The 20,096-nt window shown below is 45.8% G+C and overlaps 1 protein-coding gene across 2 annotated transcripts in view; it reads left to right on the forward strand.

The window, feature by feature from the left end:
- Positions 1-20,096, forward strand: part of ABCA4 (ATP binding cassette subfamily A member 4) — a 125,686-nt gene that overhangs the window by 65,010 nt on the left and 40,580 nt on the right. For both annotated transcript variants that reach the window (XR_011565790.1, XM_070786074.1), the window contains exons 15-23: positions 174-263; positions 2,199-2,373; positions 9,205-9,336; positions 10,260-10,399; positions 10,882-11,019; positions 11,949-12,142; positions 13,221-13,305; positions 16,644-16,849; positions 17,218-17,266. Coding sequence is in view for 1 of the 2 variants with exons in the window: in XM_070786074.1 (XP_070642175.1) it covers positions 174-263; positions 2,199-2,373; positions 9,205-9,336; positions 10,260-10,399; positions 10,882-11,019; positions 11,949-12,142; positions 13,221-13,305; positions 16,644-16,849; positions 17,218-17,266 (1,209 nt within the window). In the remaining variant the exon portion in view is untranslated. The remainder of the gene's footprint in view (positions 1-173; positions 264-2,198; positions 2,374-9,204; positions 9,337-10,259; positions 10,400-10,881; positions 11,020-11,948; positions 12,143-13,220; positions 13,306-16,643; positions 16,850-17,217; positions 17,267-20,096) is intronic.

Consider the following 20,096-nt stretch of genomic DNA (forward strand, 5'->3'; position numbering starts at 1 on the left):
CCTCCTCGGGGCTGGTCCTGGCAATGTCGACCTGGCCTTCTGAGGGAACTGTGCTTTCCAGCTATTTTCCAGCTATGGTAGGAAACTCTGCTCCCCTCTTCTTCTCTTGTTTCCTGTCTTTCCTGATTCTCAGCCTTCACCAGGAGAGTAACAGTGGCTTTTGGTTTGTGCAGGCTGTTCAACCAGAGAAGAAAGAGCCTTGGAAAAGACAGAACCAATAACAGAGGAAATGGAGGACCCAGAATACCCAGAAGGAATAAATGGTAAAAAACAAAAAACCCTCAATAAAGAATGCAGAACAGAGGCAAGAGAAGATTTAGAATACTGCAAAGGGCTAGAGCAGAACACCTCCTGAGTGGGGTGAAATGGAACCCAGGAAGCTGACTCTCTTGACAGGGGTTAAACCTGATACCTTCTCTAGGGTCCAGCTGCCCATGTGTGGAAGGAATGGTCCAGCCAGACATTAACACATATTTCCTGGAGAAAGCAAATCCCAAGTATATGGTGTGTTTGTGCCCTTGTTAGGCAAACCCCCAGTGAATTGCACAAATGTGCTGACTTCCGAGGATTTAGCAAGAACAATAACTTGGGTCACTGGGACTTCAAGCGGATATGAGCTATAAGGAAAGACAAAAATAAATGCTCCTGTGCACAGGGGGAGCGTGTCTAGAGGAGCTGACTACATTTCATTTGTGATTTACAAATCTAGAGGTCCATTCATTCAAGCCATCAAAGGCCTTTCCTGACCATGGAAGTTACTTAGTAATTCCTCAACTCATAGACCAAGTTTGCAAGTGTTCTCTTGGCCTTTACCTCCCTTACCTTCCCTCTTGAACCAGTTCTGTCCCGGTTCCCCCACCCCCACCCCACCCCCACCATGTTCTTCTTTCCTCAAGCATATGGATTTCTCTAGAATTCCTCTATGGATTCTGAAATGCTCCGCTATTGTCACCCTGGGTGCAGAGAGGCAGCATGACCTCTGGACTTCACCTGTTGTTGCAGGAGAAGGTCCAGCCTCCGTGTGTCTGACGCACCCCAGGTGCCATTTCACAAAGCTGAGGTTGGAGACCTGTGATTCCTGCAGTTTCCAGTCAGCAGAACCTTTGGGAAGACCCTCCTCCCAGAGTGGAATTCCAAGACCAAAATCAGAGGGTGGGGGTCCAGTCCCACCTCAACTGTCAGCAAGGCCAGAGGAAGCACAGAAGCAGCACTGGGATTTCCCCCTCCCCCCTTTCTTTGGCAGGGGAGTAAGTGCTCAGAATTACAATATTAAGGTGACAAATTAAGTAACACATATAAATGAAAAGTGTTAGTCACTCAGTCATGTCTGACTCTTTGTGACCCCATGGACTATAGCCCATCAGCTCCTCTGCCCATGGAATTTTCCAGGCAAGAATACTGGAATGGGTAGCCATTCCCTTCTCCAGGGGATGTTCCCAACCCAAGGATGCAACCCAGGTCTCCTGCACTGCAGGCAGATTCTTTACCATCTGAGCCACCAGGGAAGCCCCATCACTGTCTTGTGTGAACTAAAGCAGGGAGAAGTGGACACCAAGTGGACCTCAAACTGGAGGGGAGTATGGAGTTTAAAAGTGGAGGGACAGAGTTTGAGGGACAGTGGTGAGAAAGAGTGGACTGTCCTACCCTAATTGGAGAAACTGGAGCGCTAAAAGCAAGTAGTCAGCGTTAGTAGAGTTAACTCAAAGATGTGAGCCAAGGTGACTAGGAGAATGGACATAAGATAGCCTGAAGGAAGACACTGTTTGGGAAAGAGAATGAGGACCCTGAGCTGTTCCAAGAAATTCCTGAGCAAATCCCCTGCAGACTGTCAGAAATGAAGGCCTGGGACTGAAGGCTGAGCTTAGGGCTAACTCTCCATACAGACAATGAGCACATCTGCATTCAAATCCCAGCTCTGCCACTCACAAACCATGTGACCTTGATTGGACTCTTGATATCTCTTTAGGTTTCCTCATCTGTAGAAATGGCATGGTAATATATATAAAGCACTTGAAACAATGCTTGGCACAGAGTAACAGCTCAACAAATGTTAGACACTATTATTACCATTATTATTCTGTAGTCACCGTGATAAAGCTATAGTTAAAGCCATAGGTACAGAAGACAATGGTCTCAACAAGGAACCTTGGGTAGTGTGTACGTGAAGCCATTGTTACATCATGTTCATTTTTTCCAAGACTGCTTCTTTGAACGTGAGCTTCCAGGCTTGGTTCCCGGAGTATGTGTGAAGAATCTGGTAAAGATATTTGAGCCCTATGGCAGGCCAGCCGTGGACCGTCTTAACATTACCTTCTATGAAAGTCAGATTACCGCATTCCTCGGTCACAATGGAGCAGGGAAAACCACGACTTTGTGAGTCTTTGATCATTTTCTGACTCTCTTCTTCCTCTATTAGCTTCAGTCTATTCTTTCTCACTCCAGGGCTTCCCTGGTGACTCAGGTAAAGAGGCTGCCTGCAGTGTGGGAGACCCGGTTTCAATCCCTGGGTTGGGAAGATCTCCTGAAGAAGGAAATGGAAGCCCACTCCAATATTCCTGCCTGGAGAATCCCATGGACAGAGGAGCCTGGCAGGCTACAGTCCATGGGGTCACAAAGAGTCAGACACAATTGAGCAACTTCACATTCTTTCCCACAGAAGTTTAGTGAGAAAAATGTGTTCTATATGTGTGTGCAAGGAAGGTATAGTATACTGCAGTTTTCAAAGCTTGCTCACATTTATCATTTTATTAGATCATGAAGTTGGAGAGAGAGGTGGAGTAGTAAGTTCATTGCCCCCTTGGTGCCAGGGATGGGGACATCCAGAGAGCGAAGTGACTTTCCAAGGAAGCCACGTTGTAGTGGTTCCATGGACGCAAGAACCGGATCGTCTCTTGTCTTTGATGCTGTGAGCTGGTCCCCCTATCCCCAACATCCCCAGCGTTTCTATCATGATGGTGGTGATAAAGTCTTGACCACTACCATCACATGCCCTCCATCTGTAGAGCATTGTGTGTGCTTGCATGCTAAGTCATTTTGGTTCAATTCAGTCACTCAGTCGTGTCTGACTCTTTGCAACCCCATGGACTGCAGGACACCAGGCTTCCCTGTTCATCACCAACTCCCGGGGCTTGCTCAAACTCACGTCCATAGAGTTGGTGATGCCATCCAACCATCTCATCCTCTGTTGTCCCCTTCTCCTCCTGCCTTCAATCTTTCCCAGCGTCAGGGTCTTTTCCAATGACTCAGTTCTTTGCATCAGGTGGCCAGACTATCAGAGTTTCATCTTCAGCATCAGTTCTTCCAATGAATATTCAAGACTGATTTCGTTTGGATGGACTGATTTGATCTCCTTGCAGTCCAAGGGACTCTCAAGAGTCTTCTCCAACACCACAGTTCAAAAGCATCAATTCTTCAGTGCTCAGCTTTCTTTATAGTCCAACTTTCACATCCATACATGACTACTGGAAAAACCATAGCTTTGACTAGACAGACCTTTGTTGGCAGAGTAATGTCTGTTTTTTAATATGCTGTCTAGGTTGATCATAGCTTTTCTTCCAAGGAGCAAGCATCTTTTAATTTCATGGCTGCAGTCACCATCTGCAGTGATTTTGGAGCCCCCCAAAATAAAGCTTCTCACTGTTTCCATTGTTTCCCCATCTATTTGCCATGAAGTGATGGGACCAGATGCCACGATCTTACTTTTCTGAATGTTGAGTTTTAGGCCAACTTTTTCACTCTCCTCTTTCACTTTCATCAAAAGGCTCTTTAGTTCTTCGCTTTCTGCCATAAGGGTGGTGTCATTTTCATATCTGAGGTTATTGATATTTCTCCCAGGAATCTTGATTCTAGCTTGTGCTTCATCCAGCCTGGCATTTCACATGATGTTCTCTGCATGTAAGTTAAATAAGCAAGGTGACAATATACAGCCTGGACATACTCCTTTCCCGATTTGGTACCAGTCTGTTGTTCTGAGTCTAGTTCTGTTACTTCTTGACCTGCATACAGTTTTCTCAGGATGCAGGTCAGGTCGTCTGGTATTCCCAGCTCTTTCAGAATTTTCCACAATTTGTTGTGATCCACGCAATCAAAGGCTTTGGCATAGTCAATAAAGCAGAAATAGATGTTTTTCTGGAACTCTCTTGCTTTTTCGATGATCCAGCAGATGTTGGCAAACCAGATGTTCTGGTTCCTCTGCTTTTTCTAAATCCAGTTTGAACATCTGAATGTTCACAGTTCACATACTATTGAAGACTAGCTTGGAGAATTTTGAGCATTACTTTGCTAGTGTGTGAGATGAGTGCAATTGTGCAATAATTTGAGCATTCTTTGGCATTGCCTTTTTTGGGGATTGGAATTGAAAACTGACCTTTTCCAGTCCTGTGGCCACTGCTGAGTTTTCCATATTTGCTAGCACATTGAGTGCAGCACTTTCACAGCATCATCTTTTAGGATTTGAAATAGCTCAACTGGAATTCCATTACCTCCACTAGCTTTGTTTGTAATGATGCTTCCTAACGCTCACTTGACTTTGCACTCCAGTGATCACACCAGTGTGGTTATCTGGGTCATGAAGATCTTTTTTGTATAGTTCTTCTGTGTATTCTTGCCACCTCTTCTTAATATCTTCTGCTTCTTTTAGGTCCATACCATTCTGTCCTTTATTGTGCCCATCTTTGCATGAAATGTTCCCTTGGTATCTAATTTTCTTGAGGAGATCTCTAGTCATTCCCATTCTATTGTTTCCCTCTATTTCTTTGCACTGATACTGAGGAAGGCTTTCTTATCTCTCCTTGTTATTCTTTGGAACTCTGCATTCAAATGCCTATGTCTTTCCTTTTCTCCTTTGCCTTTAGCTTCTGTTCTCTTCTCAGCTATTTGTTAGGCCTCCTCAGACAACCATTTTGCCTTTTTGCATTTCTTTTTCTTGGGGATGGTCTTGATCACTGCCTCCTGAACAATGTCACGAACCTCTATCCATAATTCTTCAGACACTCTGTCTATCAGATCTAATCCCTTGAATCTATTTGTCACTTCCATTGTATAATCATAAGGGATTTGATTTAGATCATACCTGAATCGTCTAGTGGTTTTCCCTACTTTCTTCAATTTCAGTCTGAATTTGGCAATAAGGAGTTCATGATCTGAGCCACAGTCAGCTCCTGGTCTTGTTTTTGCTGACTGTACAGAGCTTCTCCATCTTTGGCTGCAAAGAATATAATCAATCTGATTTCAGTACTGACCGTCTGGTGATGTCCATGTGTAGAGCCTCCTCTTGTGTTGTCGGAAGAGTGTGTTTGCTACGACCAGTGTGTTCTCTTGGCAAAACTCTGTTAGCCTTTGACCTGCTTCATTTTGTATTCCAAGGCCAAATTTGTCTGTTACTCCAGGTATCTCTTGACTTCCTACTTTTGCATTCCAGTCTCTAATAAAAAAGGACATCTTTTTGGGTGTTAGTTTTAGAAGATCTTGTAGGTCTTCATAGAACCATTCAACTTCAGCTTCTTCAGCATTGCTGGTGCTGGGGCACAGACTTGGATTACTCTGATATTGAATGGTTTGCCTTAGAAATGAACAGAGATTATTCTGTCGTTTTTGAGATTGCATCCAAGTACTGCATTTAGGACTCTTTTGTTGACTATTATGGCTACTCTATTTCTTCCAAGGGATTCTTGCCCACAGTAGATATAATGGTCACCTGAGTTAAATTCACCCATTCCAGTCCATCTTAGTCAACTGATTCCTAAATTGTCGATGTTCACTCTTGCCATCTCCTGTTTGATCAATTCCAATTCATGGACCTAACATTCCAGGTTTCTATGCAATATTGCTCTTTACAGCATTGGACTTTACTTCCACCACCAGTCACATCCACAACTGGGTATTGTTTTTGTTTAGGTACCATCTCTTCATTCTTTCTGGACTTATTTCTCCACTCATCTCCCATAGCATATTGGGCACCTACTGACCTGGGGAGTTCATCTTTCAGTGCCCTATCTTTTCGCCTTTTCATGCTGTTCATGGGGTTCTCAAAGCTGGAATACTGAAGTGGTTTGCCATTCCCTTCTCCAGTGGGCCACATTTTGTCAGAACTCTCCACCACGACCCATCCATCTTGGGTGGCCCTACATGGCATGGCTCATAGTTTCATTGAGTTAGACAAGGCAGTGATCCATGTGATCAGTTTAGTTAGTTTTCTGTGATTGTGGTTTTCATTCTGTCTGCCCTCTGATGGGTAAGGATAAGAGGCTTATGGAAGTTTCCTGATGGGAGAGACTTACTGAGGGGGAAACTGGGTCTTGTTCTGATGGGCAGGGCCATGCTCAGTGAGTCTTTAACCCAATTGTCTGTTGAGGGCTGTGTTCCGTCCCTGTTGTTTCACCTGAGGGCAAACTATGGTTGAGGTGATGAAGATAATGGGGACCTCTTTCAAAAGATCCCATGCAAGCACTGCCACACTCAGTGCCCCCGACCCTGCAACAGGCCACCATTGACCCACGCCTCCGCCGGAGACTCCCGGACACTCACGGGCAAGTCTGGGTCAGTCTCTTGTAGGGTCACTGCTCCTTTCTCCTGGGTCCTGGTGCACACAAGGTTCTGTTTGTGCCCTCCAAGAGTCTGTTTCCCCAGTCCTGTGTAAGTTCTGGTGGCTCTATGGCGGGGTTAACGGCGACCTCCTCCAAGACGGCTTATGCCATACCCAGGTCTGCTGCACCCAGAGCCCCTGCCCGCTGTGGCAGGCCACTGCTCACCTGTACCTTCGCAGGAGACACTCAAACACAGTTCTGGCTCAGTCTCTGTGGGGTCTCTGGGACCTAGTGTACACAAGGCTTTTTTGAGCCCTCTGAGCATCTCTGCCAATAAGGGGTTTGATTCTAAACGCAATTTCACCTCTCCTACCATCTTATGGTGCTACTCCTTTGCCCTTGGATGTGGGTATCTTTTTTGGTGGTATCCAACATTCTCCAGTCAACAGTTGTTCAGCCGCAAGTTGTAGTTTTGGAGTTCTCACAGGAGAAGATGAGTGCACGTCCTTCTACTCTGCCATCTTATGCCACCAGATTTTTCTCTACCACTCATTAAGAAACATCCCTCTTGGGTTCTCAGTGACTCTTCTGAGAAAAATATTCCCCAATCCCATTAGAGGCTAAGTTACAGCATCAGCTTCTCCACACAGGGATGATGTGCCCATCCACATGCAAACCAAGGCAATGATGGAAAGGATTCCTTACATTTGGTTTCTAGGGTCTTCTGATAGATGGCTACCCTCTGAATGCCTTAGTCATTTCAGTCGTGTCCAAGTCTGTGTGACCCTATGGATTGTAGCCTCCTAGGCTCTTTGTCCATGGGATTCTCCAGGCAAGAATACTGGAATGGGTTGCCATGCTCTTCTCCACGGGATCTTCTAACCCAGGAATCAAACCCACATCTGTTAAGTCTCCTGCGTTGGCAGGCGGGTTCTTAACCACTAGCGCTACCTGAGAAGCCTGTAGAGCACTACTTACTTTCAAAGAGCATTCCTTTTCCTACCTGTGAGGGTTGGTGATAGCTCTGGAGAAAAGGATACATAAAGAATGCTCACTTACAGCCAGAGATCCCTCTGCAACTCAGCCATCACAGCTCCTGGTGCTGTATTAAAATGTTAGTTGCTTGGTCATGTCCGACTCTTTGCAACCCCATGGACTATAGCCCACCAGGCCCATCTGCCCATGGGATTCTCCAGGTAAGAATACTGGAGTAGGTAGTCATTCCAGCCTCCAGGGGATCTTCCTGACCAAGGGGATCAAACCCTGGTCTCCCACATGACAGGAAGATTCTTTACTGTCTGAGCCACCAGGAAGCCCATCGCTCTAGGGGCTCAGTTAAAGGTATTCAGTACATGGGTCCAAGTTTTGTCTGATGTCACCATCACAAAGGGCAAGGTCTTGGTGGGAAGCCCAAGCATTAACATGTGTTTTTTAATTAACTGATTGAACCCAGGTCTGGGAATTATCACCACAACAATTTTGGATCCAAAATAATAAAAAGCTGAGCAACTGAAAACCAAGTTCAGGAAAGATGAAAGCTCTTCATGGAAGCCTCAGCTCAGGACACTCTCCTGGCTTTTCTAAGGGACCCAGGTGCCATCTGCAGTAAAGAGAACATGGCCATCTAAGGTTCCCCAAGAAACAGCAGGGGCGGCCCTTTCAAGGGGCAGGGAACCCATGTGAATGCACTCATCAAGTCCGTTGGCTTTTTGCAGAGCCCCAGGAAGGAACAGCCGTGTACACCCTGCGTTGGAATGTTCTCTGAGGGCGGGTTCAGTGCCAATGGAATGTGGGGCTGGTGCCATTCCACTTGATTCTGTTTCCCTCTAGTGGTTGATCCAACAGACAAGTTTAGAGAGTCTGAGATTGTATCTGACTCAGGAACAAAGCTGGGAGGAGCAGCACTGACCCATCTCATTTCTCTCCTTGTTAACTAATATGGTCAGAGGACCCCAAACTGCATGAGAAACGCAACATCACCTGGGGGCTGGAACACAATGCTTAATAAAAGTAGTATAACATTTTTTACTCTTCCTTTATGCTAGCTCTGTTCTAAGCGCTTTAGAGGTAATAATTGTATTTAATCCTCACAAAATACCCCATGAAGTGAGAGTCATCATTTCCCATTTTACAAAAATAAGTTAACAGTGGTGGTGGGCTTTTTCTTACTTTGGATCCAAAATTGTTGTGAGAATTCCCAGGCCTGGGTTCAATCAACTAATTAACAAATACGTGTTGAATGCTTGGGCTTCTCACCAAGACCTTGCACTTTGTGATGGTGACATCAGGCAAAACACAGACCCATGTGCTGAATGCCTTTAACTGAGCCCCCACAGCGCCAGGAGCTGTGATGGCTGAGTGGGGGAGGGATCTCTGGCTATAAGCGAGCATTCTGCATCTGGAAACCCCAGAGGCCCATCGGCACCTGCCTGTGAGCACAAGGGCGTAAGAGAAGCACAGAAGGACGGCAGATGCACTCACCCTCCTGGGGGTCCTGAGGACACACTAGTGCTAAGCCCTGTCTGGGAAACTGTTGGTTCCTGCCACTAGTGATGGTTTGCGTTTAACTGAGAGGTGTGGGTAGAATTACTGAGAGTCCTCATTGACCCCGGGGTGGAGGCTGCTATCCTAAGGTGTTCCAAAGGCCAGGCTCTCTGCCACTAATTTCTGCTTTTGGCAGGTCCATCATGACCGGTCTGTTGCCACCGACATCCGGGACTGTGCTTGTTGGGGGAAAGGACATTGAAACCAACCTGGATGCTATCCGGCAGAGCCTTGGCATGTGTCCACAGCACAACATCCTGTTCCACCAGTAAGTAGAACAGGAACTGAGACCCTCCCGGTGCCCTAACCTCACCTTGCCCTCCCCTAACATGTTCCCTAGAGTGCAGCTGAGGGATGCTGGCTCTGGGGCCAGAGGCCATACTCTTCAGTGACTTCCCCCACATTTGGGGTCCTTTGTCCTGTTGGCACTGAGAAGGTCCCTCAGAACATGAGACTGTTTCTCTCATGCTCAGGAGACTGGCACTACCTTCTCTCTGCCAGGGTGGCTGGTCCTGGGGCCCCTTCCTCAGAACTTGCCCAGAAGTCTGGTCACTCTCAGGGACCACGAAGGGACACACAGAGGGGACATGGCTCCTGTTTTACTCTTCAGCCAGGCATTAAAAACCGACTTTTGAGGAAGTTTTTCAGTTGCTTTTTTCCCCAAACTTTTCTTATATAAAAAATTATATACAGTCATTGAATAAAGGAAGGAGGGATCACAGGAAGGAAGGCAATATAGATTGAAACTAAAAATCACCTGTAATTTCACCATCCATAGGAAACCACTGTTAACACTTTGATATATAATTTTTCAAAGCTTTCTCTTATGCATGTATAGCTATACATATATCTGAAATTATAAAAGAGAAAACTCTGCTTACCGTTTAGTAACCTGCTATTTTAATGCTTTTTTAAACCTAAGATATCATGAACATTTTTTCATGCTGTTATGTATTCTTCTTTAAAATTATTTTTAATGTATATGTACTATTCCATTGTATAATGTGCTATTTAAGCTGCCAGATATTTTGGTAGGATCAGTATTTTGTCTCATTTTTCTGTTATGAACAACACCATGATGACATCATGATTGCTAAACCTCTGTGCTCATCTTTAATTATCTCTATAAGGTAAATTGTTACAAGTGGAAATGCTGAGCGCATTGTGTTTCTCGCTGCCCCATCCCCATAGCCTCACCGTGGCTGAACACATCCTGTTCTACGCGCAGCTGAAAGGGAGGTCCTGGGACGAGGCCCAGCTGGAGATGGAAGCAATGCTGGAGGACACAGGCCTCCACCACAAGAGGAACGAAGAGGCTCAGGATCTGTCAGGTGCTTGGTATTGGAAAATGGGCTTCGGATGGCCAATCCACGGTTTCCCAGTGCACAGGGCCTTGTATATATACATGTGTGCTTGTGTGTGTGTGTGTGTGTTCTTAAACTTGTAACAGGAGAGCTCCTAAGGGTTGGAATAATCTATAAAGTTATTCTGAGCATCTAAGAGAAACCCAACTCTGGATTATTTTCTACATAGAACACTATCCTGCAGCAGCCTGGGCTCTAATGTGCTCTGAGGTTTATGTGTTTGAACTAAAAATGTGAGAACAATCTTCACATGGTCTGATCCTGGGAGGCAGGGAGTTTCTGTTGTGTATTATAAGGCCTGAACCACTAGGGTTCTGAACACTGTGGACATCTAAGGAGGCAGCTTGAAGCTGCTGCTGGATCTAAGGTACCTTCCTTACGTCGTCAGCCCTGGGCCGTTCCTTCACATGGTTCACAGCTCCCGTGACCCTGCCGCCTTGTCCCTCTAGGTGGCGTGCAGAGGAAGCTGTCTGTGGCCATTGCCTTCGTGGGAGATGCCAAGGTGGTGGTTCTGGATGAGCCCACCTCTGGGGTGGACCCCTACTCACGTCGCTCAATCTGGGACCTGCTCCTGAAGTATCGCTCAGGTAATGGCCACTGCACATCACCTGTGCTCTCGCTGAGGCTGAATGTGTGTGATCTACTCTCTTACACCTGGCATCTTGCAACTCAGTGTAGTAACAGCCACAACTACACTCAGATGTGGCATTATCACTGGCTTGGGGAGTCTAAGTTCCGGGTGAAGCCTCCTGAGATTTTTTTTACCCAAATATAAGCAGGGAATTACTGATGAAGCAGCCTACTTCCCAAAATGCACTAGAAAGTTCTCTCAACCCAAAACCCTTCTGCCTGGAACAATGGGAGCAGCTGTAAGTAAAATTCCCTTTGACAAAGGGACCCGAATTATCTACGAAAACCAGGTGTGAGGGTGAGGAGCCTATATTCAGTGCTGTGGATGGAAATATCTCAGTGGGACGGTCCCTCCTCTGTCATGGCACCTGAAACCAGATGCACAGACCCAGACAAGACAGCAAGCAGAGCCACCATAAAAGTAACAGTGTGGTTTAAGCCTGTGGTATATTTGCCTTCTTGGAATCCTCATTACCATTTTATTTTAAGGACATCTCTAGTATGAAAGAATGTAAGTGTGAGTGTGTGTGTGTGTTCTTTGCAGAGATGATAAATGTAGCACTTAATGATCCAGAGAATATACTATAGAACTCAATAGATACTGACTGACAGTAATAAATATGTCCCATACATGGTGGTTTATTTGCATCAGGCCCTATGCTAAGGAAGAAATACTCTATAAAATAGCGCTTTACAATATGCAGGATGCTATAAAATGGTAGCTACTGTTATTTTTTATTCTAATATTCTAGACTGTATTGCAGAATACTTGTTTTTATTTATTAACTCCCAGTTTTGCAACCCATGGAATATGGAGTTTGCTATACACTTTCTCCCATCCATACCCAGGCCTGCCTGGTAATTCCCCTGACCCCTGCCTCTGCAGGCAGAACCATCATCATGTCCACTCACCACATGGACGAGGCCGACATCCTCGGGGACCGCATCGCCATCATATCCCAGGGACGGCTCTACTGCTCTGGAACCCCACTGTTCCTGAAGAACTGCTTTGGCACAGGCTTCTACTTAACCTTGGTGCGCAGGATGAAGACTATTCAGAGCCAAGGAAGAGGCCGCGAGGTTTGTGTCTGTCCAGGGAAAGAGCCTGTCCTGGGTGAGAAGGAACGTCATTCCAGACACTTCTACCCAAATCAGACTCCAGCTAGCAGAACTGACCTCTTTGTTTCTGGAACCATTTGTAGATTTTGATAAAAGAACATTCTGAACTCCCCTACAGAAATGCTTTAACCAACTAGCTTAAAAGACCTGAAATTATTACAGGCCAGAATCCTAAACTACACACATGGTTTCATGCAACATAGAAGGGAGGGAATGACTTACTCTGCAAGGTTACACTGTTTAAAGGACAGTAGTTATTCAAGCTTTCTTTTTTCATTCAAACATTTATGTTAGCTAGCTAAACCCAAATTCCATTGGCAAATGAAAGCTAAGAAAAAGCTTCCCTAGTAACTATAACCTGGAAATGGTGACACGAAAAAAGTGCCACCCAGCAGAGACCACCTCAGCGTGTCAAGAATCCCAGGTTCAAGTGTGGGCTTCAAGGTGAACAGACTGTGTCACCTTAAGCAAATTCCTTAATTCCTCATTGTTGTTGGGTTTTTTCCACATAGAAAGTGAAGCTGATAATTCCCACTCTGCTTTCCAGGGATGTGGTGAAGATAAATGAGATCAAGTATGATAAATGTGCTTTGGGCTCCTAAAAAGGCACTGCTCACCTTCCAGTTGTCCTGTCATGCCTGTTTTATTGTGTTATAGCATCATTTACGCCTTCAGCCCTGTAGTTCAGGTGTCTGGCTGCTTCTGGGTTTTCCAGCTCTGGGTAGATTTCCACAGCCCAGTGTGCATCCCCAGAGAGGGAGACGCAGAAAGTCTCGCATGGGCTGACCTACAGCTGTCACATAAGTGATGACAAGCCAAAGGAATCCATTAATGCTCTCTCCATGCCTGATTCACACACTCTCAGAACAAAATCAGACAGCCACACCCTCAAATGTTCAGATGAAGTAATAGATTAAAACAGTGAAGAAAAATGTGTTGAGCACACTTGATGTGAGAGACAAAGCATGGTGGTGACAGCGGTGGGCATCAGGGGCATCAGGGAGGCGCTGTAGGAGTGATTCCCGCCCGTCTCTCGTAGGCGACCTGCAGCTGTGCGTCTAAGGGCTTCTCCGTCAGGTGTCCGGCCTGTGCCGAGGCGATAACTCCAGAACAAGTCTTGGACGGTAAGGACTCAAGCAGACTGTCCCTTGGTCCTGGTCTGGCCATCATCTCCAGGTCTTGTTGGTGTGTCCAGCTGTCGAGCACTTCAATGGGAGCAAAGAGAACACTCTGTGTGCTTCTCAAGCTCACAGTCATGCAGTTGCTCATCTTCTTCTTTGAGTTTTTGTCTCCTCCTCCATTCCCAAAGAATGTTGAAGTCTTGGGCTTACAAGCCCTCTCCCTTTAATGAGGAACCCAGTCTTTGTTTACTCCTCACCCTTGCCCATACTAAGCCTGTGTTTCTGGGGTCCCCCTGCCTGGATCCAAGCCACTTTCCTCAGTATCTGGAGAGGAGGTCTTCGAATGGTGCCAGCTGGAGCCTATGAGCCTCGGCGATGCACAGCCCTCACAGTGAACTTCTCCAGAGAGTCAGGTTGCATGGTGTAGATGCCAAATCTGTGGGTTAATGCATAACCCTATTACACTCCCAGATTTTCTCTCAGTTTCCTAATTTTGAGTGATTCTCCCTTGGATTAGATACAGTGTGTTAAACCTTGTAAGGGGCACCTCCACCTCCAGAAAGATGCAAAACAGAGACTCTCACTGTGGAAGCACTCATGGGGCCATGACTTCCTGGCCCCAGAGTGCTTGTCAACAGCTGTTTCTATTCTCCGCTAATGCCTGCCTCTCATCCTTCCCTGGTTGGGGGCAGTGGAGGGGCGGCCTGGGTGGAGGAGAAGGGACGGGGAGGGGTTGTCCTCAGAATTGGAATACCATATTCCCCATATTCCTAAGTAGGAACAAAACTAAACCTATGTGCTGATCCAAGTTAAGGGGAAAGTATTTGCTTTTTAAAGACAAAGTTTCCTAAGCACAAATATTTTTCTAACTAAAATCTGAAACAAGAAAACAGGCAGTTTGTGCACTATGCTTAAAGCTGAGGGAAAATGCCCGGAGGTGCATCATATTTACTCTCTCACCCTCTCTCGCACTGACAGAACCTGTGGTGAACACGCACATATCTTCTTAGAACATTTCTGTCTTTTTCCTAGTCTGCCTTGCTGTAGGCCCCTCCCTGCTTTCCAAATAATTTTTTTGAAAAGAACATGTTTAATTACGGGGGCTTCCCAGGTGGCACTAGTGGTGAAGAACCTGCCTGCCAAAGCGGGAAACGTAAGAAGCACGGGTTGGACCCTTCGATTGGGAAGATCCCCTGGAGGAGGGCATGGCAACCCACTCACGTATTCTTGCCTGGAGAATCCCACGGACAGAGGAGCCTGGCAGGCTACAATCCACGGGGTTGCAAAGAGTCAGACACGACTGAAGTGAAACACACACCCCAAAGTCGATATGCAAACAGAGCCTGCTGGGTGGGGTAAATTCTTTAACTATTACTTGATTTCTAAATAAAGGTTTATTTTCTTTGAATAGAAGAGGGATGCTGTGAATAGTGGGAAGCACAGTAAGTTGTTGTGCCCCAAACAAGAGAAGGAAGATCATTTCAATTCCCATTAGCTCCTTGAGAGGCTTTCCACTTGTACAGACTCGCAAACCACACACACTGGCAGACCCCCTTGCCAGATGCTGAAAGCCCTGCCGCCCAGAAGGACCACTTCTGGAAAGGCTGACACACACATCTAAGACACAATTCCTGGGAATCCAGCAGCTTCAGGTTCGATTTCCTTCCTCAGAGAACAATGAACGTGACCCCCGGAGAGAAGTTAGGGCAGAGCTGCTTCCTCCCACGAGGAGCCCTCTAGCCCCTGCATGAAGTCATCTGGAACTGTAGACAATTGAGCCTCATTTGCATGTTTGACATAAAACAAGCCTTCCAGTCCAGCTAGGCAGAAGGATTTGGGTTGAAAGCCACGAAATCCCTCCTCTTGAGTCATTTCTGAAACAAAGAAAGAAGAGAACTCACTGGGTGATCCTGACTCTGGGAGGGTTACTCGCAAAACACACAAGAGTTAGGCTCTGGGCGCCCAGAATCCCTTCCCCTTTGACCTGCTTCTCAGAACAGTATGCTAGGGAACTGTCTCTTTAAATGCATGTTAATTAGATTTTTAACAAGTGTTTTTATTTGTTTAATTTGGGGCCATCCCTGCAGCATATGGGATATTACTCCCTGACCAGGATTCAAACCTGTGCCCCCTGAGTTGGAAGGCAGAGTCTTAACTACTGGACTGCTGGGGAAATCCCTAGATTTTTAATTTTAAAGTAACATATGCTCATGCATAAAATTCAATTCTGATTGCATGAGTATATCAGGTAAATACCTGATACTGGATACTTCCCTTTACCCCATGCTGTGCTTCCTGCACTCCATCCCTTGGTCCTTCTCCACAGCTTCTCAATCTCCTTCTGCATTTCCTGTGAGCTGGGATTTTTTGTTTATTTGAGGAAGCAGATGCAATTCCAAGGGAAGTGGCGCAGTCCTCCAAAAAGTTGGGCCAGGCCTGGGTGTGTGATGTAGGAAGTGGGGTTCTCATCTAGCTTGGTCACCAGGTCCGGGTCTACTTCTTGGTCAAGTCCCGTATACCTTGGGGCTTCCCAGGTGGCATTAGTGGTAAAGAATCTGCCTGTCAATGCAGGAGACATAAGAGAAGTGAGTTCAGTCCCTGAAGTGGGAGGATCCCCTGGAAGAGGGCATGGCAACCCACTCTTGTATGCTTGCCTGGAGAATCTCATGGACAGCGGAGCCTGGTGGGCTACAGCCCATAGGGTCGCAAAGAATTGGACATGACTGAAGCAACTTGGTGCACACACACACACACACACCTTTGGCCAGACCAGAAAAATGAAAGCAATTTTGACTCAGGTTTGTGGTGATTAAGAATGAGCAACATTGATGACAAGAGCTTTCTTACTTCAGATGATGTTCATGATAAGAAGAGCAGCTATCACTCATCTGTGGGCCAGACACAACATTCTCAGTGGTTTCTGTAGATTAACTCATCCAAGCCTCACACATAATAATAATATGGGTGCCACTATTTTTCTCTTACACAAATGAAGAAACTATGGTATGACCTGCCTGATGTTCCATATAGCTAGTAAAGAACAGAACATTTGATCAAACAAAGGAGAAAACTGGCACAGGAATGTTATGTGAGCTCCCCAAGGTTACACAGCTAATTTGGGGGGAGTTGGCTTCCATCTCCATCTCCCTTTCAGTGCCTGTCACAGGGTCTACTAAGTTAAAAACAGACATGATGGAGCAATATTCCTCCACAAGAGTCACTACTGATAAAGGAGATGGGCCTTCCTCAAACGCAAAACAGAAGAAAGTAGAGGACCTGGGTAAGCTCCCTGTCTTCCAGCTTCTGGAAAACAGTTGATGTCAGCCTTTTTCTTGTCTTAGGGGATGTGAATGAACTGACGGATATGGTTCACCACCATGTTCCAGAGGCGAAGCTGGTAGAATGCATTGGTCAAGAACTTATCTTCCTTCTTCCAAATAAGAATTTCAAGCAGAGAGCATATGCTAGCCTTTTCAGAGAGCTGGAGGAGACGCTGGCTGACCTGGGACTCAGCAGTTTTGGAATTTCTGACACTCCCCTAGAAGAGGTGAGGCAGAGACTCCCGCTGGTTTCTGTCAGGCACCAGAGAGGTAGTTCCTTGCCAAAGTCTAACACAAAAGTCTAGAAGGGAAATTTTGTGAAAGCAAAAAGCCATAATTCCTTGCCCAAGCGTAGCAGCTGTCTTCACTTTTGGCTTACTTCCTCCTGCCTTTATCCATACTCACACATATTTTACATAGCTGTGGTCACCATGTGCACACACTTCTGTATTTACAGAAGAATATGTTCTTAGATAAAGAGTCATAATGTATTCCCTTCCCATTATGAAGCAATACCCAACAGAACTGAGCCTGGGTTAGATTTTTTTATAGACTGGGAACGCCTGAATCAAATTCTCTTTTTCTTTCTGGACAGATTTTCCTGAAGGTCACAGAGGATTTGGATTCAGGACATCTGTTTGCTGGTATGGTGCCCCCAAGTGTGTAGTTTGTCCCCTCACTAAACCCTTATGCTCTATCTCAAAAATCTAAGGATAAACTCATGAAACAACAAAGTAGACTAACACTCCTGCATCCTATTTATCTGACCCCCAAATAACAGGCCTTTTGAGTTCTTGGTTATATGACACAGGAAAGGTAAGTAGAATTGGGTCCAGGTGGGAAGATGCTAGGTGAATCGGGAGTCTTAAGAAGGTCAGGCTGGGAGCTCTGCCACCCCCAAGCTTCGCATCCCGCTTCCTGGTCTCCTGTTCCTTCCACATCACCACCCTCATCTTCTCCTCTTCTCTCTACCAGGCCTATGATCCACTCTGCCTGCAGGAGTGACAGCTCACAGAGTTCTTAGAGACAGTACAATCCAGATGCCAGCTAGGACACCTGGCCTCTTTGAGATGGAGATAAAACGGTTCTGAGCCCTCATTTAGTGCCCTGAGGAATTTTGAAACTGTGGGGACCATAAATGTTGTGGGTTCTGGGGGTTTCTTATCCCCTTCCACAATTTCTACCAAATCTCAGAGCCACAAAAAGCACTCACGACTTAAGTGGTCTTTACTGTGGAGGACGGAGAATGGGAGGATGGACGTGCAGGAGGACTTAACTGCCACAACACAGGCCACTTCTGATAGAAAAACTGGCATCCACCCAGTCTGATTAAAATCCTCTCCCTGGCTTCTCCCTTCTTGTTCCATTTCCCTCTCCTTGGTCGTGGGCAGAGCTCTGAAGCAATTCACCTTTGCTGACGTGGGCACCTGCCACTGGTTACCTCTTTCTACCAAGTGTGACATACCACAGCATTTTCCTGTACAAAGATTGTTTCCTCTCTGTTTCTGGTGCCTGCTCTTAAGTCATGGTTTTCATCTTGCTTTGTAAGTGATCCCGGCTATGTCTAGAACTATCAGTGGTCCAATATATCAGCCCAAATGTGTGTCAGGATCCAGGTAGATTGTGTGGTGGCCAGAAGAGGTGGCCATCTGGGCAGGGTGGGGAGTAAAGAACAGTGCTCTGGAGGGAGTGAGAGCACCTCACCACAGGGCCCAGGTCTTCTTTCCAGCTTTTCAGACACAGGAATTAAATTCCCGCAACTCACCCAAGGGCAAAAACTCCCATAACCAAGACCAGAGTGAAAACATGATAATTTATATTAGAAACTATGATGAACTCAAGAATTGGGGCCTTTAATCTGCACAGAGTGCTTCTGCTTAATAATTAGTCCTCTTAGAAGAATAAATAAATTCGGAGAAGGCAATGGCAACCCACTCCAGTACTCTTGCCTGGAAAATTCCATGGACGGAGAAGCCTAGTGGGCTGCAGTCCATGGGGTCATGAAGAGTTGGACACGACTGAGCGTCTTCACTTTCACTTTTCACTTTCATGCATTGGAGAAGGAAATGGCAACCCACTCCAGTGTTCTTGCCTAGAGAATCCCAGGGACGGGGGAGCCTGGTGGGCTGCCGTCTGTGGGGTCACACAGAGTTGGACACGACTGAAGCGACTTAACAGCAGCAGCAGCAGCAGAAGAATAAATTATAAATCAGAAGAGTGATCATTCTGGATATATTAATAGAATAGGATATTCCAAAGAGACAGAGGTAGGAGTTAAGTGTAGCCTCTACAATGAAGCAGGCCAAACACCAAACCTGAATTCTATAATTTGTTGATTGAGTGGCTTTGGGTGCATGTGTGCTAAGTTGCTTCAGTCACATCCGACTCTTTGCCTGCCAGGCTCCTCTGTCCATGGGATTCTCCAGGTAAGAATACTAGAGTAGGTTGACATGCCCTCCTCCAGGAGATCTTCCCGACCTAGGTAAGGGTCTAAGCCGCATCTTATGTCTCCTACATTGGCAGATGGGTTCTTTACCACTAGTGCCACCTCAGAAGCCCCTTTGGGTAGATACTTAGCCTCTTTTTTTATTTATGAACACTCTTAAGATTCATTCCCTTAATAACTGCCATGGATAACATATAGCTGTGTTAATTAAATTTATCATGTCGTACATTATATCCCTAGTACTTATTAATATTTAGTTTCTTTGTACCTCAGTTTCCTCATATGCCAAATGGGGATGATAATAGTATCCACCTTTGAAGGTTGTTGTTCACTCACTCAGTCATGTCCAACTCTTTGTGACCCCGTGGACTGCAGCACACCGGGCTTCCCTGTCCTTCACCATCTCCTAGAGCTTGCTCAAACTCATGTCCATTGAGTCAGTGATGCCATCCAACCATCTCATCCTCTGTTATCCCCTTCTCCTCCTCCCTTCAATCTTTCCCAGCATTGGGGTCTTTTCTAATGAGCCAACTCTTCACATCAGGTGGCCAAAGTATTGGAACTTCAGCTTCAGCATCAGTCCTTCCAATGAATATTCAGGACTGATTTCCTTTAGGATTGACTGGTTTGATCTCCTTGCAGTCCAAGGCAACTCTCAAGAGTCTTCTCCAACACTACTGTTCAAAAGCATCAATTCTTCAGCACTCAGCCTTCTTTATGGTCCAACTCTCACATCCATACATGATTACTGGAAAAACCATAGCTTTGACTAGACAGACCTTCGTTGGCAAAGTGATGTCTCTGCTTTTTAATACACTGTCTAGCTTTGTCATAGTTAGGTTATTGAGAGAATTAAATGAGTTAAAGCATGCTAAGTCTTAATGCAGTATGCAATTTCTGTTAATGATTCAGCAATACCCTCATCTCAGCACTTACAAATATCTCTTACCTCAAACTCAGCCATAGCTTATACTTTACAAAAAACTAAATATCCATTGTTTTATTTGATTGTCACTATAACCTTATGA

Source organism: Bos indicus, chromosome 3, assembly GCF_029378745.1.
Source record: "Bos indicus isolate NIAB-ARS_2022 breed Sahiwal x Tharparkar chromosome 3, NIAB-ARS_B.indTharparkar_mat_pri_1.0, whole genome shotgun sequence".
Lineage (NCBI taxonomy): Eukaryota > Metazoa > Chordata > Mammalia > Artiodactyla > Bovidae > Bos > Bos indicus.